General features: G+C 41.6%; 1 protein-coding gene across 3 annotated transcripts; it reads left to right on the forward strand.

Annotated features, from left to right (window-relative positions):
• Positions 1 to 845: 845 nt before the first annotated feature.
• On the forward strand, positions 846 to 27963 carry CAPN3 (calpain 3). Of its 3 annotated transcripts, XM_015630145.3 has the most exons (24): positions 848 to 1437; positions 7176 to 7245; positions 7709 to 7827; positions 8415 to 8548; positions 8952 to 9120; positions 9696 to 9836; positions 12248 to 12331; positions 12705 to 12790; positions 13461 to 13538; positions 14012 to 14172; positions 14726 to 14895; positions 15517 to 15528; positions 16678 to 16886; positions 17398 to 17434; positions 18442 to 18456; positions 19553 to 19654; positions 20998 to 21075; positions 21775 to 21832; positions 22419 to 22483; positions 23517 to 23585; positions 24134 to 24212; positions 25727 to 25843; positions 26305 to 26363; positions 26972 to 27963. In XM_015630145.3, the coding sequence occupies exons 1-24, from the start codon at positions 1147 to 1149 to the stop codon at positions 26996 to 26998; spliced, it is 2430 nt and encodes an 809-aa protein (XP_015485631.1). In that variant the 5' UTR covers positions 848 to 1146; the 3' UTR covers positions 26999 to 27963. The 3 variants fall into 3 exon arrangements, 2 of the variants coding, with proteins under 2 accessions (XP_015485631.1, XP_015485632.1); XM_015630146.3 differs by lacking the exons at positions 18442 to 18456; positions 19553 to 19654; XR_004497863.1 differs by lacking the exons at positions 21775 to 21832; positions 26305 to 26363; positions 26972 to 27963 and having other exon boundaries at positions 846 to 1437.
• The last annotated feature ends 21 nt before the right edge of the window (positions 27964 to 27984 follow it).

Below are 27984 nucleotides of genomic sequence, written 5' to 3' on the forward strand. Positions count from 1 at the left end.
TGTATATGTGAGCCAGAAATGAGTATCATTTGGCAAAAATAAAATCAATGACAACCTATGATTGAAGACTTCCCAATAAAAAAAAAACAACATATGAAGTATTACAGGGCTTTTCTTGATGTATAAATATTGTCACCTTTTAAAGAAATGGGTTACAGAGAAAAGCAGTATGTGTTTAGATTTTCACTCACAGAGGCTATGAATTTGTCCCTTATCCCACTGTTGTGTGAAAAAATACACACGCAGACTCAGATGTTTCCTTTAACTTTGGTATATCTTAACACACACAGAGTGGTCCAGTTTCCACACTAGGCTCTATAAACTTTTCAGCCCCTATACAAAACGTTGCTTTTTTCATGGGAAGTAGCTGTTACAAAGTGAATCTTAGTGTTGCCAAGCTGCTGTCCAGAGGAACCAAACCCACCTGGCAGGTATTGACCTGACCTCAGTAGCATCAAATAGCACCTTTTTCACTATTAGAAACATCTTCTGATCATCTTCTCTAGTAGTAAAAATTTGTCTGTATCTTTTCTGCCACAAAGGGTAGAAACAAGTCAAGCACAACAGTTCTTTTAGTAGTGTCAGAACCATTGCCTGGCAGTACTTCGTACATAAGGTTCCCAAGCCAGCAGTTTAGCTTCCAGTTCCACTGCTCCCTCTACTTAAGGAAAAGATGAACTGCTTGCACCAGGAGTCAGCCCACACACAGAGCCCGTCCCTGGAACATGCCTGGCCTCAGCACAAGCTGCACAGAAGACTGACACCTTCTCACTCATGCCTCCCCTCTCATTTTCCCTCTCTCTTTGCCTGTAGTTATTTTTAGATTTCACGGTTAAAGCTTGTCCCTTCTGGACGCTCACACACACAGGACGGCACACACACACGCTGTGGATACAACTCGGATACAGGACAGAGCCAACTAATCATCTTGTCCCATATCAAGGAACAAATTGCAATTTCTGATGACAAAATACTGTCCTTTAAGAGGATGCGAAACCACATGGAATTTTCTGGCTTGCAAATTTAACTAGAAGGCTTTCAACAGACAGAAAAGACGGTTTGCACAGCAACTTCCTCTTCTCTGAAATTTCCTTCCAGTTTGCAGGATCCTGCTGTCTTTCAGCATTTGCTGTAAGCCTGATTCCCATGCCGACTGCCATAAATGCAGCGGTGGCTCAGCAAACAGCTGCTGGGTCAGTCCCCAGTGCCACCATTGGCACTACGGAGGGAGCAGGAGGGGGCACAGGGGGGATTTATTCTGCCATTATTAGTCGCAATCAGCCCATTATCAGCGTCAAGGAGAAGACCTATGAAGAGCTTCACAAGAAGTGCCTGGAGAAAAATGTTCTCTATGAAGATCCCGATTTCCCACCAAATGAGTCGTCACTTTTCTACAGCCAGAAAAGCCCCGTCAAGTTTGAATGGAAAAGACCCCGTGTAAGTAACATGTTTGCTGATTGCCTTTTTCTGTCAATTGAAGTATACACCCCGAGCTTACATTTTTGCAGAAATTGTGTGCTGGAGAGGCAGGTGGAATAAACTGGAAATACGTTTCCTTAGAGCTCTCCTGGAAGATAAAAATCCAGGGCCGTGAAAGGTTAGGCAATGTGTATATAATGACTAAAATACAATAAAACGTAATGAAACAACAACAACAAAAGAGATTGAATTAAATACTTAGAAAGAGATATGGGGAATTTAATTTTCTTCTTGCATGGTTTGCCTGGGATTTTCTGGTCTGAAAGTACTAAAGAAAAACTCCTCCCATTCTGCAACAAGTTACTGGATTTGCTGAGGCTTAATTTCTTCAACACTACCCTGTTTCACTTACACCTTTATTTTAGTATTCTGCCATTTTTCTCATGTGTGAAAATGAAAGGATGGTTCATGGTCTGAAACATGCTTTTAATCAGTTGTGGGATTGCTTATCCCACTTACCATAAACATAGGTATTCTAATCGCTATGAAGACCCATTTTGTCTAGTAATCCCATTCATTCTCCTATTTTATGGGAATTCCTCAGGCAGCCTACCTTTTCTTTTTCATCTTTTTTTCTCCGTCTCTCTCACTGACATAGGACTAATAGCTCAGTTCCCAGTTGATTCTCCCTCCTACTTCAGGAGGAGTTACACTTTTTCCCTGTCATTTCTGCTGGGCAGCTGCTCCCCTGCCCGTAGAGCAGTGCCTTGGCCCCTGTTGTGGGGGTGTTGTTCTGAGGAGCCTCCACAGCTCCTTCTCTCTGGCAGTTTTTGGCCACCTCTTTTATATTTGCCATACTTCCCCTGCGTCCAAACCTGTGTTTCAGTGGCAAAGTAAGTGGTAGTAGATAAGACTGACCACAAGAGTGTAACTGAATAGCAAAAGAACACGAGCTCTTGGTGTCTCTTACAGACGTGGAGGAAGGCCACGTGCTTCTGTCACAATAACAGCTTGAGTAATGTGGAGGGATCAAAATGAGTCCCCCATCTGTTGTGCCCTGTGCACTTGTGCCCTGTCATTCCTTCATCATCCCCATGTCTACATCAGCCTCTGGAAAAGTGTGTGAATAACTTAAATGCAGCCCCAAGTCAGTCATGTAAAGGGATGGGATTTCCCCTCTTTTTTCAGAGGGAATCAATTTAGCAGTACAGTGCATGAGTGTCAGCACCCTGCAGCAGACAGACTGCAAGTGGCACATTAGAAAGCATCAAAACAAAAGAAATGCACAATATAACCTCAGACTTGTCTTATATAACTGTGCAGGCACAAATCAAGCCTTTCTTATTGGAAAAGTTCAGACCAGGATCTTAATTCCAAAGACTTTTTTTTAAGTCAGTTGTAAATATGAAAGTTTGGACTTATTATTCATGCAGCAGCCACAGGCTGGGGACCTGTAAGACTTAAAATACAAAGAAAATTTCAAACCCAAAGCTATCTGTTCTTTTTTTTGACACAAGCCAAGACTTTATAAAATCAAATTAATATGAAGGAGTAATACTGGGCTAAAGAATATTTTGCTAACAGGTTAAAGCAATCATTGAAGCACCACATAAACTCAATTGCACAGGCTGTGTTTTGTAATAGTCTGTAAAGATACGGACAACTTCTTTAACTTCTTGTTAAATTGCAATGGCTTTTTTTTACCCCCCAAAGAAAGAAACTAGCTTATAAAATATAAAGTGATAATTTTAATTACTTTGGAATTCAGGTCAGTAATTGAAAAAAAAAACTTGATAATTTACTCTAAAAGAAAAAAAAAACCAAAAACCTCAGAGTTCAGAAGTCCTGAGAGAATACCCTAATGCTGACCAGTCTAGATCTTTCCTTGTGGCATTTTACGTGCCACATACCTCCAGATACAGCAAATAAACAAGTGATCAATGTGCTCTATCATCCCACTTAAAACAGAGGGCTGGGAAATGCACAACCTATTCCCAACTCTTTGACATCCTGAGTCACCTTAGTCATGTCACCCCATCAATTTGTGTCTAAGTCCCTCTACCCAGAGGTCAGGTCCTCCCCTGCCACCCAAAAAGCCCAAAAAGCTTGTCCTCTCCTGCTGCAAGGTAGAGAATACATGAGGACTGGCCTTGTCCCTTACCCACAGAAGGACAGGTGCCGTGCAGGGCAGCTGGCAGCCCTGGCAGGGGGGCAGCAAAAAGGCCCTTGTAATTCTACCCAGCTGGTGACTGCCATGCCACGACATGAATGCACAGAGGAGACCTCCCAATACTCAATTCGGACAAAAGCCAAGTGAGAGCTCTGAAAGCTTCCCTGAGTAAAGACTGCAGGATCCATCCCTCCAGTGTTTCTGTTCAGAGTATGCACAACCATGGTTTGGATACATAGAGGGAAAATTAAGTATCCCTCAGTTAATGCAAAATATTAAATTAATCGCTCACCCACAGCAGGTAAAAGAAGCCCAAAGAGTAGTTTACACCTGCAAAAGGTCATATCCAGCTCATTGACTGGCTGTGCCTCTCACAGCTATGCTGCCTGTGGGAATTTCTCACAGCTGAGAGCAAGGATGAGGCCACTGATCTTTGAGAGCTGAGAAAAAGTCTGTTTTAACGTAACAGGGAATATTAAGAGGTCCTGCTGCAGTCCTGTTTGCATCTAATGACACCAGTGTCATTATTCATAGGCAGGCTCTACTGTGACATTGTGCTTTCAAATTCATCACTGTCATTCTCCTTCCTCGCAGCCAAGTCACAACACTACCCACCAAATTCAATGACTTCCCTACGGTGATCCTCTCCATAGCCAGAAAATCACCAGAAGCAGCTCTCTTTTAATAATGAATACATATAAAATCAAGTCAACAAACTATTGAATTTTGCTTGGAGTGAAAATTAACCAGTCAGATCATCTACTGCGCACATGTGAAGCTATTGGAATTTAGTAATCACAAAATGTGGGCCTGTGCAGGTCATGCCACAAAGCAAAGATGGCAGTTAGTGCCACCAAGATAGAACTCTCAGATGAAGATTATCCAGTTCAGAATCTCAAAAACCAGCTTGGTGTCTGACACTGAGCTGTGGCTTGAAGTGTGCAGCACAGCTATTTAAAAGCATGGTCTAGACCACAAGAGACCAAAAGACAATGAGGCTACAAATTGTCTTAGGTGGAAAAGGATCCTTGCTCTCTTTGATAGGATCAGGTTTGGGAGTTTACTTTGAATGCCATAGTTTATTAACAGCAGTTTTTAAAGGAATGAATGTCTGCAGCAGTATAAGCTGACTGGAAGATTTCTTCCTGATACAGAAGAAAAGCTAATGAAAATATAACAAAGGTCAAATGCCATTTTTAGTTGCATGCTGCCTTTGCATTTTCCAGTGCTCCCTTCCAACTGACTCATAAGTAATCTCTTCCCAGAAAGCAGCATGCACCACCACTAGGTTTTTTCCTGGGATTCTTTGTTTTCCCTGCTGTAACTGACTCTTTGTAATGAAATTGCAGTCTGAACTGGATCAACCCAGTGCAACACAAAGATCCTTTGGATAGTTCCAAGGCAGTCTGAGAGACTCAGATCAGAGGAGGCTCTTTTAAAAGATGGATCATTGCCTCAATGAAGTGCAGCCTTTTGGGATTCTCGGTGATAACTTTACCTAGGAGATGAAGAGCAATCCCTTGCTCAGGAAGACTGGAAGGACAGACCTACCACCTGCATCTTGGACACCAGTTCATCTCACTCTGCTGACTGAGTACTTCAGCCTTGGAAGATCTTGATACCTTTCTCTGCAACTTCAGCTGTAGCCAGCAGAACTAGCACAGCTGGAGATGAACTAGGGAAATAGAAATTAAAATAATATCCACAGTGTGCAATACACACCTGATCCCCATAAAGAAATGCAAGAAAAGCATTTCTGTCATAGCTAAACCAGGCCATATGACAATTGCATGATTCTCTCCTTTGCATGCCTTTACCAAGCATCCTAGAAAACAAATGACCCCAAGATGCAATAAATGGCTCTGAGTAACACATCGTGGTACATTTAATATTTGGAAACACCGAGGTGGCACCTGACTACTTTCAACTAAAACATAGCATGCTGGATTTCAAAGCTAGTTACAATAAGAGCAAAATCGATCCAAAATACAATAATAGAGTTGGAAGAAACACAAACCAAAAACCTGGCATCTCAGACTAGTGACTGTGCTGGACTGTGCAAGCAGAGCACCACAGCAATGTGAGGAAGAATATTTTAAACAAAGCAAGTGAGTGGAGAAAAGCATAAAGGCATCTGAAATATCTGCTTTGACAGAACACGACCTGAACAGCTGACCAAGGCCCAAAATAACAGGATAATCCTTACATTCCTTCCCTCGAGGAAAAGAAAGTGCCTGCAGGGGTTGGTGGTAGGGAGGGTGGCAGAAGTTGGTCTCTCTGTCTGGCTATATGACTAATCCAAATACTTACATCAAAACAACTCTTGTGATAACTGTGAAGGAGAAAAAAGTGGGTTTGAACCAAGTGAAACTATTAGACCTGAAACATGAGTCTGGGAAAGTCCAGAGCTACCCTGATGATATGAGTAAAAAGCTTTAGACTATAGAGGTAGCATCAGCTGCCCATGTGTACTGCCACACAGGCAATTGTCAGTTGTCTGTTCTGTCCCCTTCCCACTCTAGTCCCAATATCTTTCAACAGATTGGGCTCTTGGACTATACTTTGTCTTTTTCCCAATTTGCAGCTGCTCAGGACAGTGCTCCTCAGGTTGCAATATCTTTCTTCCCTTACCCTCACAAGAGACGCATCTGGAACTTGTGTCTTCTTATTCTTCTCCATACCAAGTATTTGAGTATGACAGATGGGATAAAGCAGGCACATTTTTTACTCTGTAGGACAGGTTATAGGCACTACTTTCCTTGGTGTTCCTCTACACTACAGTCTTTATCCATTATAGAAAAGGGCAATGTAAGCCTGCAATTGTCCCACCTCACTTGCTGCATTTTGCCTTCCCTCCCTGCAGAAATGTCTTAATTGTTTATGCCTGTACAGCATCTTGTACCCATTCTGTTCTAATACAAATACCGACAAACCAAATATGTTGTGCAATGTGCAAGACAAAAGACCTGTCCTCAGAGACAGAGGTGGTATCTGTACACATTTTTGAATGCAGCATTGTCAATTAAATACTGCCACATGAGGAAAATAATAAAATCTCTTAACCAGCAACTGATAATTTCTGGTAATTAAACATCTGAGCCTTTAATTTTAAGAATGAGTAATGGTGGGGTTCTTTACCAACGAAATGCATTCTTCAAGCCTTTTAATGCCCCAGCATATGTAAGGTGGACATAAGTTAATTTTAAAATAATTTAGCCTAGTCCCCTGATGGTTTTTTCATCTGCTTGCTCTCCTCTTGCCTTCAATGTTTTGTTTTCTTCATTACTGTGCGGAAAAAATGTTTTCCCCAATTCTTCTCATTTCAGTGTGTTTTCACATTCCAATACAGAGGGAGCACCCCAGGCTCAATATTGAGCTATTGATACCCTGTAGATGCATGGGGAAAACTCTGGCACATCCAGATTCCAAAACATATTCATAATGAAGATCTAGAGATGAAAACTGGGAGAGAGGTTTTGATACCACAAGCTATCCTATAGGAAAATGTTCTAAAACTGCCTTTACTTCTGTGCTAAACAGGCATCATAATGCATGCTATTCCTGGTCATCCATTTCTGTCTTGCAGGAAATCTGTGAAAATCCACGGTTTATTATTGGTGGAGCCAACAGAACAGATATCTGCCAAGGAGAACTAGGTATGGAATTCTTACTTCAACTCTGCACTTTTTAAAATCTGCATCATAGCTTAGCTCCCAGTTTTCTTTTGTTTCCAAGGTGGTATCTGAAATTCTCTGTCTCAGTGATTCCTTTACTCTGTAGCAAATTGTTGAGATCTGTTCAGTAGCAATCTAGGCAAGAATTTTAGTGAAAGATTCACATGACACAGGGAATTCTTAATGCAGGTAACAGTGCTCATCAGATTTTAGGCTTTTTCAAAAGTACAGGGAATATCATCTGTTTATCCTATTTGTACACCCAGCCATGAACAATGCCCATGAGCATTTCTAGAGCACAAATAGATAAAGTGCTAAAGTACTGCAGAACACAGGGAGACTCGTGCTCTACTGAGAGTCAACACATCACTTGGCAATATCTCAGCTTTTCCCTTTGATTCTAGTTGCTCTCTCCATTTTATCCACTGCTTCTGCTCATTTACAGGTAACTGCTGGTTTCTGGCTGCCATTGCTTGCCTGACACTGAATAAAAAACTACTCTGTAGAGTCATACCTCACGACCAGTCCTTCATACAAAACTATGCTGGTATCTTTCACTTCCAGGTGAGTCACTCCATCTAGTGGTAAGCATTTACTCAAGGCTCAGCTCCTGGCACGCTCTTCGCTCTTTTCTCCACCCTTTGGAAGCCTGAGTGACAGCAGGGAGGAAAAGGGATTGAATTGCCTCACCGCAAACTCGTCCACCAGGGCAGTCACAGAAGGAAAAGCCAATAAAAGCAATTAGGAAGCACTAACCCACCAAGGAAGCATTTGCAGATTGTGGTGTCCTGGATGTGAGGAATAGCAACAGGTGCTGGTCCTGCCTCACTGCTCAGATGCAGCACTACAGCCAGCACAGACATGTGGGTACTTGGCAAGAGCAGCTATTTTTAGGCCTACAAATAGCTGGTCTGTTATAACAAATTATCAAAAAACTTCATATTTGAAAAAGATTGACTGCTTTCACATTTCCTTTGGTTCTCTTAAAGAACCTTAGCTGCCTTCCTCACAGTAGCTGTCAGTTTTGGCCACATTTCAAAGCAGTTGATTTCCACATTTCTCCTCTCTCACCCTGACTTTTCAGCCAGGCTTCCCCACTCCCTGCACCAAGTCAATCCAGATTTGTTTTTTTCCTGTTTGCATTTGAGCAGTTCTGGCGCTATGGAGACTGGGTGGATGTCGTCATCGATGACTGCTTACCCACCTACAACAACCAGCTGGTCTTCACCAAGTCCTCCCAGCGCAACGAGTTCTGGAGCGCCCTCCTGGAAAAGGCCTATGCAAAGTAAAGCGAACCGCGGGCTGTGCCGGGCTCCCCGGCAGGGCTCTGCCTGGGACGGTGCTTAAACCACTGCATGCAGCCTTTAGAAGCACACAGAGAATATCCCTGAATATACCAATGCTTTTTCCCACTCCTTGGAGCTGGGGATTGGTTAAAGTGTATCTTCTAGGAAGTTTTGCTACTCATTCAGAAGTCTACCTTTGATTTTCAGCATATCTTTCTTTTTTTGCTATGTGCACAGGTGGCATTTTTTAGAACTTTTAACTTGTGAGTTAGCAGACCGATGGTTTGAGGGTTTTTAGTATGTGTGTTCACATAGCAGTAATTATACACACAAGATGGATATAAATATATAGGTAGCTATCTACACCTGTGTCAAAGAATATTTTTCTTTTCTCTCTTCAAGACTCCATGGGTCATATGAAGCTTTGAAGGGAGGCAACACCACCGAAGCCATGGAGGACTTCACCGGAGGAGTCACAGAGTTCTACGAGATAAAGGATGCCCCTAAAGATATCTATAAAATCATGAAACATGCCATTGACAGAGGCTCCCTCATGGCCAGTTCCATTGATGTGAGTCCATATGAATTTTGCAGATAATAAATGGTAGAGGAGAGGGACCTCTCCATTCTTACCCAAATATGTACCACCTTTGGAACTGCTTGGTTTAGGCCACACACAAAATATCCATTTCTAGGAGATGGAGTAATCCCCCCTAGAGACCAGCCATTACTCACCAACAGGGAGTACCAAAAGGGAAATAAACAGAAGCAGAACACAGAGGTGGAAAAAACAGGTGCAATCAGCAAAACCAGCACCCCTTCCCCCTCAAGACCCTAACCTAGTGAAATGAGGTTAGTATGAGGATGCTGCAATTCTGTTAAGACACAAATCTTCATGTCAAAGATGTTAAGCATGTACATTAACATTTTATTGTCAACGTGGCTTCAAGACTGTCTTCACTTATTGTGGTAAATTTAAAAATAAAAAAAATTATACCTTATAGATTACCGTATTTCAGTAAAGGTGGAAGAACAAGCACTGCTATTGACCACTGTAGATAAGTATGGACGTAATGAGGGAAAAGAAAAGTAATCTAGGCTAATTTTTACCACGCCATGATACTCTTCTCCCATTCTCTGTGCCAGGATGACCTAGGATTTTCCTATGGATCAGCTCCTGGAAGCAACATTGGAGAACTGATTGCTCGCATGGTGAAGAATCAAGAAAATGCCCAGATGACTCAGTCCACTGTAGACTACCAGGGGATGGAGGAGAGGCCAGCCTGGGTATGTCTCCTAAGCAGTTGACTTCAGAATGCTTTTATTTAAAAAAATTAGAGAAACATATCACCTATGCTTTTAAATCCTTATTTGGTTTCCACAGAATAACACTAATGAAATGTTCTTATGGATGCTATTTTACATGTGTGTTAAAAGACTCGAGTGCTTTCCAACACAGTGACTGATGCTAGAGGGCTTCACTGATACTGAGGCTTTAAAGGGCTGCTGGCTTGTGACACAGGCTTATTATTTGCAGAACAAGAAATTTAGTGGAAATTAGTGGATTTTATCAAGTCTCTTGCTTGAATAGGGTGGAGAGAAGGAAAAAATTAAAATACTAGAATAGAACAAGATCTTTGAGTGTGCATGGAATGTCAAAGAAGGAAAAAGCAAGCTCTGCATAGCTCTCGGTCCAGGCAAAAAAGCTCTATGTGAACTTATTTTGAGACAGTGCTCTACCCTTTAATGGAGGAAAGTCTACTCTAGGGATCCTCCTTTTTGATTACTGCCAACAAAGTCCTCATTAAAAATGCCTAACAAGGAAAATGAAAAATATGTGGAGTTATATGTGTGATGAAATACAAAGTAACTCCAGCATATCCACCTCAGTATCTAGCAAAATAAAGAGAGGGATGTTAAAACCCTGTAAGAAAAAATCGCATACTGGACAACTTAAAAGTTTCCAAATCTGTAGAGGGACACTTTGCTACCTCCACTGTGTCAGGCAGTTGTCATACCTTGCCCTTTAGGGAGCTGCATTTCCATGACAATAAAATTATATCTCTTCTTTTACAGGGGTGTGGGGAAGGGTGGGAAAAAACAAACAAACAAACAAAACAAAACATAACAAAAAAACCACCCAAAAAAACCCAAAAAACAAAGAAAAATCCTCCACAATTACATCACTCAAAACTTTTGGTTGTGTAAACTTTCTTCTGCATTTGCAGATGAAACAGCTGATTTTTTTTTCCTCTTCTGACAACCATATTTAGTTCTTTCTAAAAGACTGAAATGGTGTCATTCTATGGGAAAGACCAGTATGACTACCTTTTTTTTGCAAGCATAGCTGCCCAAACCACCCATGTTTGTGGGGAGAATTTCCTCTTCGGTGACTGTCTGCTAAAAGATTTCAAAACTCTTCCTATACTTGTTGCCCCAGCAGCTCTTGGTTATTGCACATTCCTCAACCATCACCAGGAAAAAAATCAGGACTCCTGATAGAAAGAGGCAGATGAAACGCTTCCAGAACTGCACTTTGAGATGTAGTCCAGGGCACCAGGAGTTAATGTTCTTAAACAGAAAGAAGAGAAAGGGGTTCTGTCAAGTAATGATGGCAACAACGAGAAGAAATTAAGAAAAAAGTCTGAGGTTATAGTATGAAAACAGAATCAAGGGAAACGAAACCAAGTAGGTGCTGAAGTGAAATAATGGAAAACAGTTGCAACATCCAGGAAATATTTGGATGAGATCCTCCCTGTGCAAGCTGAGAACATTTTTGTGTGACTTTACCAATTCTCTCCCAGGATCCAGCCCTGCCTTTTTCATGCCATCAGATGTGTCAAGAAGGGGTGGCAGAGTTACTGAGAGGACCTTACAGGCATCTCTCAGTAACAGACACAAAGAAGGAGGGGAAGTTTTGCTCATGGTCCACGTGCACATGTCAGGGTCTGCCCCTCTCACTGATACTGGAGATCCCTGTACAAGTACAGCAGGCTGTGTGCATCTGTCATCTTGCTCCCAATTCCAGATCTCACAGATAAACCAGTAAAAATCCATCAGACACACTAAAAGCTGATGACTAAGACTACAAATGGATTTACACCTGAACGACCCAGTTACGCCCTTTCTGAAAGTTAGATGCAATAAAAGAGTGTCAGTTAGCAGGAACAGTGTGTATTAAATGGGTGTTTAAATGTCATTGTGATAAGATAGGTGCCATGTGGAAAGATGAAAGTATTCTAGGTGTTGATTTGCTCTGATGTTTAACCAGTTCATAATAACCTGTAATAACCTTACTGAGCTATGCAGGAACATACTATCCTAGAAAAGGCTGAATAGTCCTTCTAATAAAAAAAGCTAATTATTTGATTAGGCATGCTATATCCCACCATGTTCCAAGTGCAAAAAGCCATAACCTTCAAAAAAGGGAAAAAGACACCAGAAAATGTCCTTTTCAATGGATATTAGCAACTTTTTCCATTTTTAGTTCATGGTTCACTCCTTCCTAACTATTAACATGAATTCTGTGGGCGCTTAGCTTGACCACCTTAACAAACACAAAGAGGAGAAGAAGCTAAACAATCCGGTCACCTGAACGGTGGCACCCTCTCTCGGAAAGCCCTGGCTGGCAGCACCTGTCCTGGAGCAGGCAGCTGAGTTTTGCACAAGTCCCACAGGTTTTTCTCTCTGTCTAACAGACCATAGTGCCCATGCAGTACGAGACACGGATGTCCTGCGGGCTCGTCAAAGGCCATGCCTACTCCGTGACGGCCGTGGAAGAGGTACGTGCACTGCTCCCCTCCAGCTGTGCACAGCTGCAGCCACCACTGGCCTGGCCCCATGCTCGGCAGCCAAGCCAGGAGAGGCATGAAACAAATTATGAGCTAAGGAAACAAAATTATATTCAAATAAGTAAAAATCTTGTGGACAAAGAAAGCTATCCAAGTTTTGGCTTTCTGGGGAAATGCCCACTTGGGCAAAGGTGGCCATAGGCAGCCACCTCCTGGTCTTACAGCCTTCCCACAGTCACCCCAAGAAGATCAGGGTGGGGTATGGCCCAGAAAAGCACAATCACTGAGGGGTGTGGTGACAGGCAGAACATTTCCTTTTGAACCTACCCTCCATCTATTCTTGTTGCTTTCTTTTTTCAATTAGACAGTATTTAAAGGGGAGAAAATACGTCTGGTAAGGCTGAGAAACCCCTGGGGCCAGGTGGAATGGAATGGAGCCTGGAGTGACAAGTGAGTAAAACAGTTTTGTGTGATTTGAAAAAGAAGTTGCAGCTTTATTTGTCTTTATGCAGTTTGTGCATAACGTTAATATTCAGTGATGAGGTATCTGAATTGTCTTTGTTGTCATTTTGAGTGCTTAGCTGAAGATGTAAGAAAGAAAAGAGTACCTAATAAGATATTAAGAGGGACTTTAATAAATGGAAATGAAGAGAGAGCCCAGTTTAATGACACATTAAATCTGGTTTTACTGCTTATTAAATTCAGCAGTGTCTGTTTTCAAAACAAGATGTGATAGCAGAAAAATCATATAAGTTACAAAAGAACTAAATGTAGCAAGATGTCAGGGTTTTCCTTCAAGGAATTTCAATTGGTACGCCAGCAATGATAATCTACAAACACCTTTTTATTCAAGCTAAGTAAAATTAACATAGTTCAGCAGATGTTTGAGACCTGCTAAGAGGAATTCAAAGGGGAAGGCAGAGAGAAGTAGGACAATTGCTTCTTTTGTTTGGGCAGAAGAGGATAGCATTGAGAATAAGTAGTTGCAAGGCTTACAAAGGAAAAATTATGTGGAAGTAGCAAAATGACTCTTGATTTTTCACTCTATGTGGCTAAAGTTTAGAAACTTTGATGAAAAGTGTATGGCAAATCCTAAGCTAACTTGTTTACTCCTTTGAAGGTCAGAGGAGTGGGACTCTGTTAATGAAGCAGAGAAAATCCGCCTGCAGCACAAGGTCGTGGAAGATGGGGAGTTCTGGTGAGAGCATCAGTCAAAAACCAGTGCTTCTCTAGGAAATATGCAATCATATTGCAGTCATAGCAAAAATTAATGACATTGCACTACTACAAATCCGCTAAAACCATTGCAGGGACCTCTGTTCCCCTTCATATTCCCAACAAGCCCTGCTCTGTGGTCCTCTCATTCTTCCACCAGGGATTATTCAGTGCCATCAGCACAGTCTTTCTAATAATGTGACACTTCCACAAGCTCTCCATCACCCTTCCTTCATACCATTCTCTCAGCTCAGTTTCCCTGAGTTTGGAGCTGTACCTGTGGTAACTGACCAACCAGCAGACCAAAAGCATTTGGAAAACATGGCACTCCCAACTGCAAACTTGTCCCAGTACTGACAGTGCTGTTGGTCACCATCCCCCACCTCCCCAGGGTCTTTCAGACAGCTGCCGACCATGTAAATCCATTTGAGTTCAATTTCCTCTCAATTCCTCCAGGATATCATTTCAAGATTTCATGAGGCACTTCACAAAGCTTGAGATCTGTAACCTCACACCTGATACTCTGGAAGTGGATAAATTCCAGACCTGGACTGTGTCAGTCAATGAAGGACGCTGGGTGAGAGGCTGTTCAGCTGGAGGTTGCCGCAATTATCCAGGTGAGGAAAGGATCCTGAGAGATACGACCTCTTTGATGGGGACTAGGGTAGATCCCAAAGGCTAAGTCATACCACAGCCTGGTTAGTGCTCAGCCATAGGAAAAGCCTTGCTTCCTCACTGGACAAGGCATGCGATTGGTAGCTGGAAATCTTCTGTCACCATGTTGTAACAGAATATTGTAAGCCCAAAAGGCAGCCGTAGCAAAGGTAAATCATTGTTCAAGTACTTCACAGTGCTCCAAGTAGAAGGGAAAAATTTCACCCTTAACTGTTAGATTTCACTTGGGCAATTCACTTTTTTGGATTAGCGATAGGTTTAGGGACTTTAGAGGTTTATCAGATGACAGTTCTCCATATATCCTCATTTGCTATGCAGTTGTTAGAACTAGGAAACAGCCATAATATGTAATAAAACCCACATAAGTCTTAGCCCAGTTTTAACCTTTTCCTCAGGAGCCATAGGCAGGGAACTTAAAAGTTCTCTTTGATCATGAACATCATTAGAAGACTGAAGCTTTACATGTTTTCTTTGCTTTCTGGTGGGATTTCTCAGATACATTTTGGACCAATCCCCAGTATCGCTTGAAGCTCCTGGAGGAAGATGATGATCCTGAGGATGAAGAGGTTATCTGCAGCTTCCTTGTTGCACTGATGCAGAAAAACAGGAGGAAAGAGCGCAAGCTGGGAGCCAACCTGTACACCATTGGCTTTGCCATCTATGAGGTAACAGCTCTAGATTTTGGTCTTTGCACTGTGGTCACAAATCCCAACAGTGTGCATTTACCACTGAATCATTCAGACTGACTACATCAATTGCAATTTTTGCTTCGCAAGGAAATTGGAAAATCTAGAAGAGAGGAAGGGAATTCAAGTCTTTCTAACTGCTTGTACCATAGTAATGTCAGGGTTTAACCATCTATTAAGTAAGACACTTTTTAGGCTTTTATAGTGACCTAATGCCAGAATTTAGCATACTCTTTCCTATATCTTCTTCAATCTCCCTTTTGTCCTTTCTGAAACTAGGCATTTCATTGGCAGAAGAGTGTGAAAAAGGAGAAAGACACCCAAGACTCATATGTAGCAATTAACCTCTATCCCTGTTATTGACTTGATGAAAAAGTCAATTTACTCAGTCCGTTGCACAAACATATTTGGTTCAGATTTTAGCTGATTTCATGTAGATGCCAAGAAACCTAGAAAGGAAGAGGGAAAGTGCTTATCTGGCTATAGGTATTTTAATTATTGTGTCCCCAGAACTCTAGGTGAATGCCCTTATGTATGACCTATAAACATGTAGACTCCCCCTGCAGCTCTGACTGTTTCTTCTCTCTGTTTCTCCCTAAGGTGCCCAAAGAGGTATGCGCAGAACGGAGCCAGGTTGACATCTTGGTGCATACTCACAGCTAGTGTTACTGTAGTGCCTGTCAGCAAGTCAGCAGGAGACTGCCCAGTCAAGGTTGTTTTCAGGGATGTAACAGCAGTAGAACTGCTAACCTTTTTGCTTGGAGTGTTTATTAGTAACATTTTGTGAGTAATTTTTTAGTTCTTTCTCATTTGCATCCCATTTTCACTTGGACCGTCTCCTCAGTGCTTCTTTTGTCTTCTCTGGTGGCCTGGCCATCACTTGCACAGTTGGTCAGAGATGCAGAAGCAGTGCCTGTGAGTGCTTAGCCTCTGCACTCCATGAAGAACCACCCTAAACTACTTGCATTTCCTCCTAAAAATAATACAAATGGCCTACATTCTGCAGTCACTGAGTTTTCTCTGTAGTCTTAGAATTTGTTTAGAAAATTAATGGTATTTTCAGACATTGAAGAAAGCTTATTAAAAATACATAGATTGCATTTTTTTTCTGAGCCTGACAGCAGCTGAATCATTGGCATCATAAGTTTTGCTAACATGCTCACCTGAAGTTTGTTACCTGGGAAGCATGAGGATGACAGTCTGAATGTTGTCTTTGCTAGCTATCTTACAGATGGTTATTTCTGAAAAAAACATCCTGCAAGTGTTCTTAGTCCACAATTCTTGACTTAATTTTCATATTTGAACTAATGCAATGTTTGATCATCACATTGTTAGATTCAGAACTCATGTTTTGTCCAGACAAGGACACGTTTCCACTGAAAGCACCTTCACTTTACCACTCTGCATGCAGGAGTTTGCTTACACCATTCCTTGTCATACACCCTCAGAGGAAAGAGTTTTGGTTACATACAACCCAGCATGTAGCAAAAGGGTCAGATAGATACAAGTGCCTACTCAGCAGAAGTCAGCCACACAATCTGCCCGTGGGCCCTGGAACAGCCCTCAGAAGCCAAATTGACTCAGTCAGTAGCAACTTAAAGGTGACAGAGTCCGTACCTGCCACCAGCTACCACCACCCCTCAGCTTGCTGAGCTGATGCTTCCTGTGTTTTCTGTCCCAGCCATGTACTGCCTGCATGGCAGCCCACCTGGGCAATGGGAAAGACATCCTTGAAGACAAATTGGCTCATTTGTTCTGCAGATGCATGGTACCAAGCACCACTTGCAGAAGGATTTTTTCCTCTACAATGCCTCCAAAGCTAGAAGTAAGACTTACATAAACATGCGAGAAATCTCTGAGCGCTTCCGGTTACCTCCCAGCGAGTACGTCATCATCCCATCGACATATGACCCCCACCAGGAGGGAGAATTCATCCTCAGGGTCTTCTCAGAGAAAAGAAGTCTTTCAGAGTAAGTTGCAGAGCCATTTATCTGGCCATATAGGTGGAGTGACCTCACTAGTCTGCTAAAGTCATGTTACCAGTTTGCTACACCCTGCTTTTTATTTTCTTAACCTCATTAGAAACTCCAAGCTGCAAACCCACAAGCTTACTTTATAGACTAACAAGAAACTACTTTGAATTCTCTTTGGAGAAGCTTACTGCTTGCAGGATATCCTTTGCAAACAAACCATTAGCCATTTACTAAGGCCAAAGAACTTCTGTTTTACTTCCAGTTCACAGTTATCGAGGCTCTTTACAGGCGTAAGCCAGGAGGCAGCCATCCTGGATATGGTACTTGGGATGTTCAGCTCAAAATGGGAAAAGGCTACTCCTTGAGCCTGCAGCCGTAATGCTGGAAGCCAGCCCACACCACTGGCTGCTTGGAAAGTTCAAGTAGCTGCTTAAAAAACACCTAAAAAACCAAACAACCTTGGGAACAGTCACTTTCCTGATTTATTTATTTTCTGCTTTCCACTTAGGGAGGTTGAAAACACGATTGAGGCAGAGCGTCCTTTGGTAAGTACTGTCCTGGTCCTCTTTTGTGTATAGGGGTAGAGAGATGAGGAACATGATACCTAGGGAAACCTACAGCAGGAAATAATTTGCAGCTACAAATGACAGCACCTTTATCACAAACTCTCATCTTTTTTCTCATCATGATAGTTCTGTTGACACTTGCTTTATATACTACTTTCTGAACTTGACTGAGACCAAAATACTATTGCAGATTTGAAATCTTGTCCTGGCATAAAGAAGCTGGATGCTAAGCATTTCCTTTGTCTCCATCCATGGAGATTATCTGTTTACCAAGGGAAGCCTAGCTCTGTGCCCTGAGATACTTTCTTTGTGAAATTGGGATCATATCTAATAAAGAAAAAACTACCTTATTTTGTAGTCCCTTCTTTCTGAAAAGGGATCCTAGTAGCACTCTGATTCAAAGCAGCATCCATGACAAGTTCTAATTCTTCACTGTGGAGTTTTACACATCTTTATGAGAATATACTAGAGCTAACAGTACAATTAATCTTGAAAAAAAATCAGAGGAAATGCTGTTGCACAGAACTGAGCTCCATTAAACCTTGCTCAGAAATGCTCCCTTTTTGTTTGCTGTCATAGGGAAAAATAACTGTCCAGATATGAGGGAATTAAATTGTCACTTCATGTATCATTATTCTGTCAGCACAGAAGTTCAATCTCCACTGCACTGGCAGGCTGGGAAAAAGAAAAGAAATACTCAGAGCTAAAGAGATTTTGTTCAAGCAGACCAAGCCCCAGATGAGATGAGACACAGTTTTGCTATGGTTTCTGCAATGTGTTTCTTTCAGTGTGCCATGTCTTGGTGGCTGCATGTTCCCTCATTTCTAGTGATTTGAAAGCTGTATAAATATAGCAAATGGGAAAATTTGTATGAGTATAGGAACTGGAAAAATAAACATGAGAAAGGGAAAAATAAAAAAATTAAAGTTTGCCATCAGCTCTGCATAATCTGATCAAGCACTTTTTAATTTTTTCTCTTCACACAGAAGAAAAAGGGCAAGGTAGGTACCTGTGCAATGTGCTTAGTGCCAGCAAGGCAAAGAAGCATGTGCAATGCATGAGCAAGGACAGAGTTCCTTGGTATTATAATCATCTCTGTGTCTGTCTAGTTAATGAAGAGTGCTGGATAGGAGGCCTTTTGCATGCAGGATTTTGTCTTCCTACATTAGATTCTAAGGAAATAGCATTAGCATCATATACCCCTCTCACTCAAAGGGGTGGTGAAAGGGTAACAAATGATTCAGCTTTATCAGCTCAGTCCTCTGGGTTGCTCAAACTGTCCTTCCTTCCTGCCCCCTTCACAGGCAACCTGACACCCCTTGCTAGTGAAAAGCACCCCCTTCTCCCTCACACTTGCTTTTCATTGCCTAGTGTAGCAGCCACTCCCCTTTCCTGAAGTTTCTGCTCACCAAAGTCCAGGATTCTATTTTTGATTCGACACAACACATTTTGGACCTTGAAAATGTAATCAGATATTTTAATCCCAAGACAGGCTGATTGTAATTAATACTCTAGAGAAACACATTCACATCATGTAGCAGTTTTTAACTTGTTTTAAATGCACCAAACCAGAACAATTGCACATGGCTGCTTCCAGCTGAGTGCTTCAAGAATCAATATAGAGAAAGAACATATGCTTCACATAACTAACAAGCTCCTACACAAGTAACTCCTTTTCTGCGTACAATTCACATTTGGTTTGTTTTCAGTGCTACTGCCCTTCATTGAGGGGCAAGCTCATCAGTTTAAATGATGAGAATCTAGGAGGCCTATTTTGCTTAAAAACAGGGGGGAAACCCCATAAAAAACCAACTAAAGCACCAGAACAAAACCACACAAAGAAACCCAAAATGAAACAAAACAAAAAAAAATATTTTGCAGGTTTTTTTAGCATGAGAAGAGCAGCAACAGCAGAAAATTTTCCACTTCTATTTTTATTCTTTATTTTCTTTCATTCCAAGAAATGGCTTCTCTCGTCATACTTTCAAGAGCCTGAGTTATTGCTGCATGCACTTTCCATGGAATGCTTGTAAGCAAATTTTCCACTATTTCTTGTGTAATTTCCATTTCTCTTTTGCTCTTTTCTTCTTCTTCTAGCCTATCATCTTCGTTTCTGACAGAGCGAACAGCAATAAGGAGCTGACAGCAGATGAAAATGCTGGCAAAGATGGTGAAAAAACCAAAGCAGATGATAAAAAGGTTTCTGCAGCAAGTGGCAGAGGGGGAAATAAGGCTTGGTCTGGTTAGCATGAAAGAGTGGCTGAGGAGAGCACAGGAGTAGGGCAAAGAGGTGTTCTGAGATACGAAACAGCTTCTCATCACATCTTAACATGACTTGCTTCTGGTTTATGTGGATCTAATGAGCATGAGCACAGAGAGACTGTCACTTCAGGTATTTATCAGCTCTGCAGGGGGATTTAGTTGCTTGAAGACATCTCCTGGTTGCTCTCTCATACAAGAATCCCATTTGTGAGAGATTCCTTCCCCACCTTCAACTCACTCCCGCTCGGCCCCCTGAGGCAGTACCTCTTAAAGAGGGCACATGCACAAACCACAACTGAAGGGCTGCAGAAGCTCCTGGCAATGAGCGCAGCCTCTCCTGTTACAAACTACACACCTCTATCCTAGTCCATTTTGGCTAGAGGATAAAGGATGGGCAAACCCAGGAGAACCCCCCTCATTTCTCTCGCTACCAGAGAAGAAGAAAACAGAGCAGAAAATTCAGAGTTTCTGCCTGCAGGAGGGTGAGACTCAGTGTCTCTAACAGCCAGGTCACCACATCCAGGCTTGTGGCATCTGGAGGCATGGCTGGAGCATCTGCTTAAAGGGAAGGTGCTGCTCTCCTGCATGGCTGCTAGAGCATGCAGGTAGTGAAGTGAGAACCAATCTAAACTTGCCTCTGCATTTAGACAAAGGAAAAGAAGAGCTAAGCCAAGAAATTCACTTTGTTACTGATAACTTTAATTTTGCATTTCAGTATGAGTTTCAGAGTTCAGGGTTGCATTTTCCATGTGACTAGAAAAGCTTCATGTTCTTTGTTTTCCACTGTCTCATATGCTGTTTGTCTTCAGCAAGGGGCTGCCCACATCCTAAAGAGTGCTCACGTGATCAATTATAGCCTACAGGGCAGCTGGGAGGCAAATGCTGTGTCCCTGCCCATGGCAAGGAGACTTGAACAAGATTATGTTTAAGGTTCCTTTTAACCAAAACCATTCTTTGATTCTCATGTATGTTTCTTGTGCTCCAAACTTCTCTTTTGCAATATTTTGAAACAAAAAATTAGAAGATAACTGCCAGTGGAAGTAATTATTTAAGCTCCTTCAAATAGGAAAGAGAACAGTGAGATGAAGTTAAACACTTGGCAGTTTTAAGGAACACAGCTAACAAAAACATGGGGAAAGGAGTGGGAGGATAACCCATTACTCCAAGTGCCTCCAGATTCACTAAGATAATCTCTCACACAAGGGCAAGTGAGCCATCCAGGCCCTTTCTCTTCCTCGCAGGGCTCAGAATGTATCTCTTCTTTGCTTGTCTCTTTTCAGCGTTCTTCAGCAAAAGCTCATGAGGAGAGTGAGGAGCAAAAACAGTTCAGGAATATTTTCCGACAGATCGCAGGGGATGTGAGTATGCAATCAATCCCTGTCTCTGCTCTCAAAGCAGCCTGGCCACAACAGCTCCTAAATCAACTACTCCATTGATTCAGAACACTGAATATTAAAGTTTCCCTTGAATTTCCTCCCATCAAATTCTCTTTGTGATTTTGAGATAAGTAAAATCAAATAAAAACCCCATTAAGGACACAGCTATCATTATATGTATGTATAAGCTATTCCCACTGTGTCTGAGGGAGTCTTATTTAAATTCATCCTTTTTCTTCTATCTCTCCTACAAGATGCTGTTTTGCACAACAAGTATAAGCAAGTTAGAAATGCAGTGCCCTCTGGTATATGCTTAACAAGTTAAAGATAAAAATATAAAGATCAAAGAACTGCATAAATCAAGTGGCTGCAAGTGTGGCATAGGAATTTTCTGATTTTGCTATTTGACTTGCACTATTTGGCTTGAAATTACCAGTCATTCCTCTAGCTTAAGAGCACTTAGTTTAAGAGCACTGTATGGTAGCTTCAGGTCTACCTTGTACTGCAGTCTCAAGACAGAGCTGGTCTAACATTCACATGAAGCAGAATTCCTGGTTTGAAACATGTGTATGCCTAATTGAAAAGTGACCAAAGACTTCATACTTTTAGCATATCCATCCATAAAACTGTTTTTCATAAAGAATGCTGTAACCAATGATATTCTCACCACATTTCCATTAGGACATGGAGATCAATGCTGAGGAACTTAGGAATGTTCTCAATAATGTCGTAAAAAAACGTGAGTTCGAGCATGTTTTTACTAACCCTGGAGAAAGAAATCTGTGACAGAGCATAACTCCCCACCCCAAGCTGCACTATAAAAATTGTTGATGTTTTCAAACTCAGAAATTTCCCAGTTACATTTCCTTGGACATTGCATCTGGGACTTTAACAAGCTGAACTTTTCACAGAGATGGTCTCTACAGGTTGTTAGCACTGATAATCTAGAAATGAGCAGATGTTCATTGGAACTACCACATGGGACAATAATGCAATTTTCTGCAAATGCTCTTTTAAAAATTTTCTAGTGGAGAGTCAGACCTTTCTCCCTGTTTAGCAAACTTTAACCTACAGACCCTGCTTGCTTAGTAACCCAGAAGTTAGTTTAGAGTTTTCCAGAGTTTTTTTTTGTATATAACAAGTCAAGAAAAGTAATATCTAATTCACAAACAATAACATTACCGAGAGTCTTTTCAGATTTCCCTGCCACTTCTTACTGGATGAAGGAAGTAGGTTTGGCTTTTATTTTGATTAGAGTTACACCTGAGAGGAAAATCACTTGCTGATTTGAATGATTTGTATTCACCTGGGATCATTTGTTTCAGATAAGGACCTAAGGTCAGAAGGGTTCGAATTGGAGTCCTGCCGCAGCATGATTGCCTTAATGGATGTATCCTTTTCTGGTGTAAAGGGAGTGCTTGAAACCACTTGAGTTCAGTATTTTTCACCACCACACACACACAACTTAGTAATCCAGAGAAACAAAACAGCAAATTGTAGTCAGATAAAAAAGCACTCCTGGTTTGGCACATCTTAATTCTAGTCATGTCAACATTAGCATAATTGGCAGAGAAATATATCCCCAAAAAGAAAGCTAAAGAATAAATCAGTCAGTATGACATTCTTCTTTAGGTATCAGAAACTAGCCACATTATGTACTGAAGCATGATTTTTTGATTATTATATTTAAAACAAACTCAACATAATTACAGTTCTTGCCAATGAACTTACTATATTTATGTCTTTAAGTTTATAATTTATCACATATTCTACTGTATGCTCAGCTTGCAATGCAGCCAGAATTTGTCTGGAACAAGCACAATAAAACAGACTATAAGATGCCACATAGTTACCTCTGCCACAACCACCCTCAGTTTTCCAGTTTGACATAACACAATTTTGAGAGAATTTAAGTGCATTCAAACATAACCAGAAAAAAAGTGTAACTACAACCCACAGCCATAATGGTTGGAGCCTAAACACATTTTTGAAAACAGCTTTAGTCAACATTTTGCTTATTTCTCAATTCATTTTAAGCAAGGCAGAAAGAGCTTCCCTCCAGAGTAAAGCTCAGTTGTCTTAAAAAGCACTGGGTGAGCTTCACATTTGGAGGTATTTCAGAAGAGCCCACTAAAACATCCTACTCACGCACTTTTAGAATAGTTCCAGAGGCAAAGCTGTATCCTGTACGGGAAGTTTGTTTCTACGCAATGTATAAGTAGTACTTCACACTCCTGAAGCATTATGCTATGCACAATAACCAAAATGTTTATGAATATTTTACTGCACAGCTGAGTCTACTCTTAATGCTGAGGAGATTCCAAACCCAGTTTCACATTCATCCCTTCACCAGTAGCTACAGACTTAAGTAATTTTATCCTAAAAATATTGTGGGTTTTTTTACCTGAATGTTTGCATCACAGACGGATGGCTCAGGGAAGATAAACTTTGATGAATTTCGACACCTCTGGGACAAGATTAAAAGCTGGCAGGTATTGTTCTTCTTCACAGCTTCTGCAGTGCAAATGTTCTGCAGGAAAACCAGAATGCTCCACATGCACTCCACCAAAAAGAAAGGCTAAAAAATAATTGGGAATTACCTTTGAAAATGAAAAGTAACGTCCCTCCTCATCCTACTTCACAGCCCAAGCAAATAGCCTGAATCTCTCACGTACAGCCTCCCCCCATGTGAATAGCACAGAGACATACAAATTGAAGGAGGAGAATGATGGGAACTAGAATCAGGCCTCAATAATAATTAGGGCAATGAAGAGGGAGGATTACCAGCATAAATTCAAGTCAAACAAGGAGAGTCTCAAGGGGAGAGCTTTTTTGCTTCCCAGAGATTGGATCTAAATTACTTTACTTTGCAACTGAGAGAAACTCTGTGCTAACAACCCAGACTGCTCAGCAGTGGCAATATAAGGCATATGGCAAAGCCTCTAGGCACCAGAGGCACACATCCTATATCCACTCAGCGGGTGCATTCAAGAGAACTACAAGTTTTTATTACAGTTGCTGTGTTTCTTTCTTTTTCCAGAAAATTTTCAAGCGTTATGACACGGATCATTCAGGAACCATTAACAGCTATGAGATGCGCAATGCAGTCAATGATGCAGGTACTTTCCCCAGTGCAGTGTCCAGAAGCTGAAGAAATCTTGTTTTGTTTTGGTGCATCACAGGGTGAGATCACTGAACACAGAGCGGTGCCTTTTAAGGACAGATCCTATAGAAATTCTAAAACATTTTTTCCCCCACTGACAGAGTTTCTCAAATATCCAAATGGCAAGCCTTGTATGTCTTTCCAGACAAACAGATCTCTTCAGCTCTTCTTTAATGCAATGAGTGATCTTTTGCTGTCGTAAGGATGTCCTACTCAGGGTCCCGCTATTCAGGGAGACCAGGGAGTGCTGAAGACGTTTACTCTCCTTTAAGCAGTGGATTCTAGACATTTGTGTGAGTAACAAACAAGAGCAGTGGAAAACCTTCAACCTGAATGTACAAGCACCAAAACCATGATGGAGCATGTCCATGTCCAAGTTTGCATCACAGGCAATTGTGTGGACATTCCTTGAGTCATGTTAATGTTTCTCAGTAGTACTGAGACACTGTGGGTTCAGTCTCACCTACCCGCACAATGAGAAGAAAGGATTTTTGCAAAATTTGCAGTTAATGAAATTAATTCTGAAAAGAGTCTTTGGACTACTCTTGCTTGTCTAAGACACACCAGAGTGCTTCTTCCCCTGGGGAGCAGTTCTCCCCCCACAGATATCTTTACCAGGTCTGTAAGGGAGCAAGACGTCTTTGATCAGAAAATCTGTAGTATTACTATAAACCTTGATGGGATTATTTCAGTGACACTTGCTTCCAGTAGTATTTTGGCACATATCAAGGGACAGAAACAAATGGCTACCTTGTGCTTTACAAAACCTCAGTGATTCTGTAATCCTTTGCTAAAGACAAAACTATACTTGGATTTTGACTCCTGCTGATCTATGTGTAATTTTTATTTTCTGGACTTCTGTTCTCACTGTAAGAAGAGAAATTATTTAAATAAATCCTGTCCTGACTTTAGAGCCAAGAATATTTCAGAGTCTTACAGCATGTAAGCTGTGCATGACCTTGAATTTAGCCAACAAACAGCTGTACCCAAATTGTGACAGACCCTTTCAAGGCAGAGGCACAGGCTGCAGCATTCAGTGCCAAAGTTTGGCTCCACCACACCAAGGAGTTGCTTTCTTGTCTATTTTTTGACCACTGTTTAACTGTGTTTTTATAGCAACTTCCTCCTTCCTTTCTGTCCCCCAGTTTTAGCTGATTTGCCCTCAGCAGGCCCAGCTGAGCCATCAGGCCCTCTGGGGCTGCAGCTCTCCTCTTCATGCTTACAGCCTGAGGTAACTTACGTGCTAAGGGCCCTCCCAAATCACAACTTCAAAACATTGCTCCTGGCTTAGGAAGGCAGCTGGACACAGTGAGGCTCCTTAGAGCTTGACTTCATTTTGTTTAGCACTTGCAGCAGGACCTTCCAGCCTGAGCCTGGGCCAGGCCAGGGGAGCGCCTGTGCCAAACCCCTCATGGAGCAGTGCTTTCCCCTCCCGAAGCCCAGCTGTGCCCCATTTTTGTTTCTCTGCAGGGTTTCGGCTGAACAACCAGCTCTACGACATCATCACCATGCGCTACGCCAACAAGAACATGAACATCGACTTCAACAGCTTCATCTGCTGCTTTGTGCGCCTGGACGCCATGTTCCGTGAGTGGCTGCCCCGGTGTGGCGGCACTGCCTCCCCTCCTGCCCCCAAACACAGCCAGGGAACGCCTTGGGCTGAAAAGGACCTTAAGGAGGATCTGGTCCCAACCCCTCTGCTGTGGGCAGGGACACCTTGTGCTGGACCAGATTGCTCAGAGCCCCGTCATACTCACAGCGAAGTTTGTTCGCAGCACTACTGCCTGTGCAGGATATTAATTACTAAAGATATGTGCTTAGGGAATCTAAGATGGCAAATTGTCTCATACAAAGGCAAAAGAACCCACTGTGTTTCTCCTTGAATTAACTAAGGAAAAATGAAGCAAAAATACTTGCTGACCCCACAAGTAAAGACCTGCACAAGTTGGCATTTCACAAGGGAGCACCATTTGATTTCCTGCCTGGGAATCATCTTTACTCATACAGTAACCTAATCTACTCCTTGTATTTTTGTTTCCTCATTTTAGGGGCATTCCACGCCTTTGACAAAGATGGAGATGGCATCATTAAGCTGAATGTCCTAGAGGTAAACTGCTTTATGAGAGTATGTCTAACACAATGTCACAATATTAAATTTTAATTTTATTAATCATTGTACATGTTTTCAAGGCAGAACTCTATTCATAGAGTTCGTCTAAAATTCCCACCCAATTGGTTAAGAAACCCCAAAACCTCCTAAAATTTTGCTACCAATTTGACACAGAAAACATCCATGATCTGCCAGCAACAGCTGCTCAGTAAGACTCCAGCTGGTACTGAAGGACACCTAAATATCATCTTTAAAGTCCATTAAAAAACTTTTGAGGTTTTTTTTTTTTTATGAGTCAATTAAGATTAAACAAAGTGATATGGTATTAAATGATAATGCGGTTTAGTATAGTTCTTTACCTTCTAAAAATCTTATTAAGAAAAATTAGAAAGCTTCAACTTCAAAGCATGCCCTTTGTTAGGGAAACCATTAAAAACACCCTTCACTTTTTGCAAGGGAAGGAGAAGTAAGAGCAAGAGACTCAAGAAAATTCCCCACTGCCATGCTGACAGCATGCAGCTGCCCTCCAGCTAGAGATGATGGTGTCTTCATACAATTAGTGACAGGACACCAACAACTCTTCCACCCTTTAACTCTTCTTTCAGTGGCTGCAGCTCACGTTGTACGCGTAACACCAGAGCCAGTGGCCGCCTCCATCAAGAGCACGCTGAAGACTTCCAAGGAGCTCATACCATTCATCCCAACAGCAAACAGGAGCACTTCCTAATTACGTCATTCACTCCCCAAGATGAACAGCACATGGGAAAAAGCCCTTGGAAAAAGAGACAACCATACTCTAGTGGACAGGACAGTGCATGTATACTGTAACAAATTCTATAGCATCCTGACATTTTTCCTTTGGGCAACAAGGATTAATTTATTGATGACTGAATTAAGGTTTCTCCGCATGGTGAAGACATGGAGAATACATAATTGTTCTGCTTGTGCTGACAACTGGAAAGGTCCTCCCTCAAGTCAGGTGAAACTGGGACTTTATCTAACTGTGAAAGTCAGAGGTGTTTACTGCCACTGTGTAATTGGTCATTAATTTTTTGTCCTGGTCTTGGTATTACCCTTTCATCTCTTTGTAATGTTTACTGAATATTTCACAGGAAATTGGGTTAATTACATTAATATTATGCAACCCAATGTTGCAGTTAGATTTGTCTGTGCAGGTTGGATCTCTGCTATGTAGAAATTGGGAGAGTAGGGCACGACAGACTGAAATACCAGAGTACAGCTAGACATGCCTCAGCAGAAGTACCAGAACTGAGCAATTTGCTCTCATTTTTAGTACTCTTCCTAATTAAAAATGTGAACATTGTGTTTTCTATTGCAACTGCATTCCCCATAACATTGAGAAACTTACTTGCCATTCAAGGCAGAAAAACCTCTTATACAAATTTATATATCTACACACATATATTTCCCCCCACCCAGGTCCTATTTCCCAACACTATCATGCATTTCCTTATTGCAACAGGTGACTTGTAGCAGAATCAGATACTATGTCAGCATGACCACTTTGGGAATATTATTCTAATGGGCAAGTACAATTAGTTTAATGGAACCAAAAATAAAATCAATTGGATTTTGGCCTAGGCTTTTTATTTTTATT

Source organism: Parus major, chromosome 5 (assembly GCF_001522545.3).
Source record: "Parus major isolate Abel chromosome 5, Parus_major1.1, whole genome shotgun sequence".
Taxonomy (NCBI): Eukaryota; Metazoa; Chordata; class Aves; order Passeriformes; family Paridae; genus Parus; species Parus major.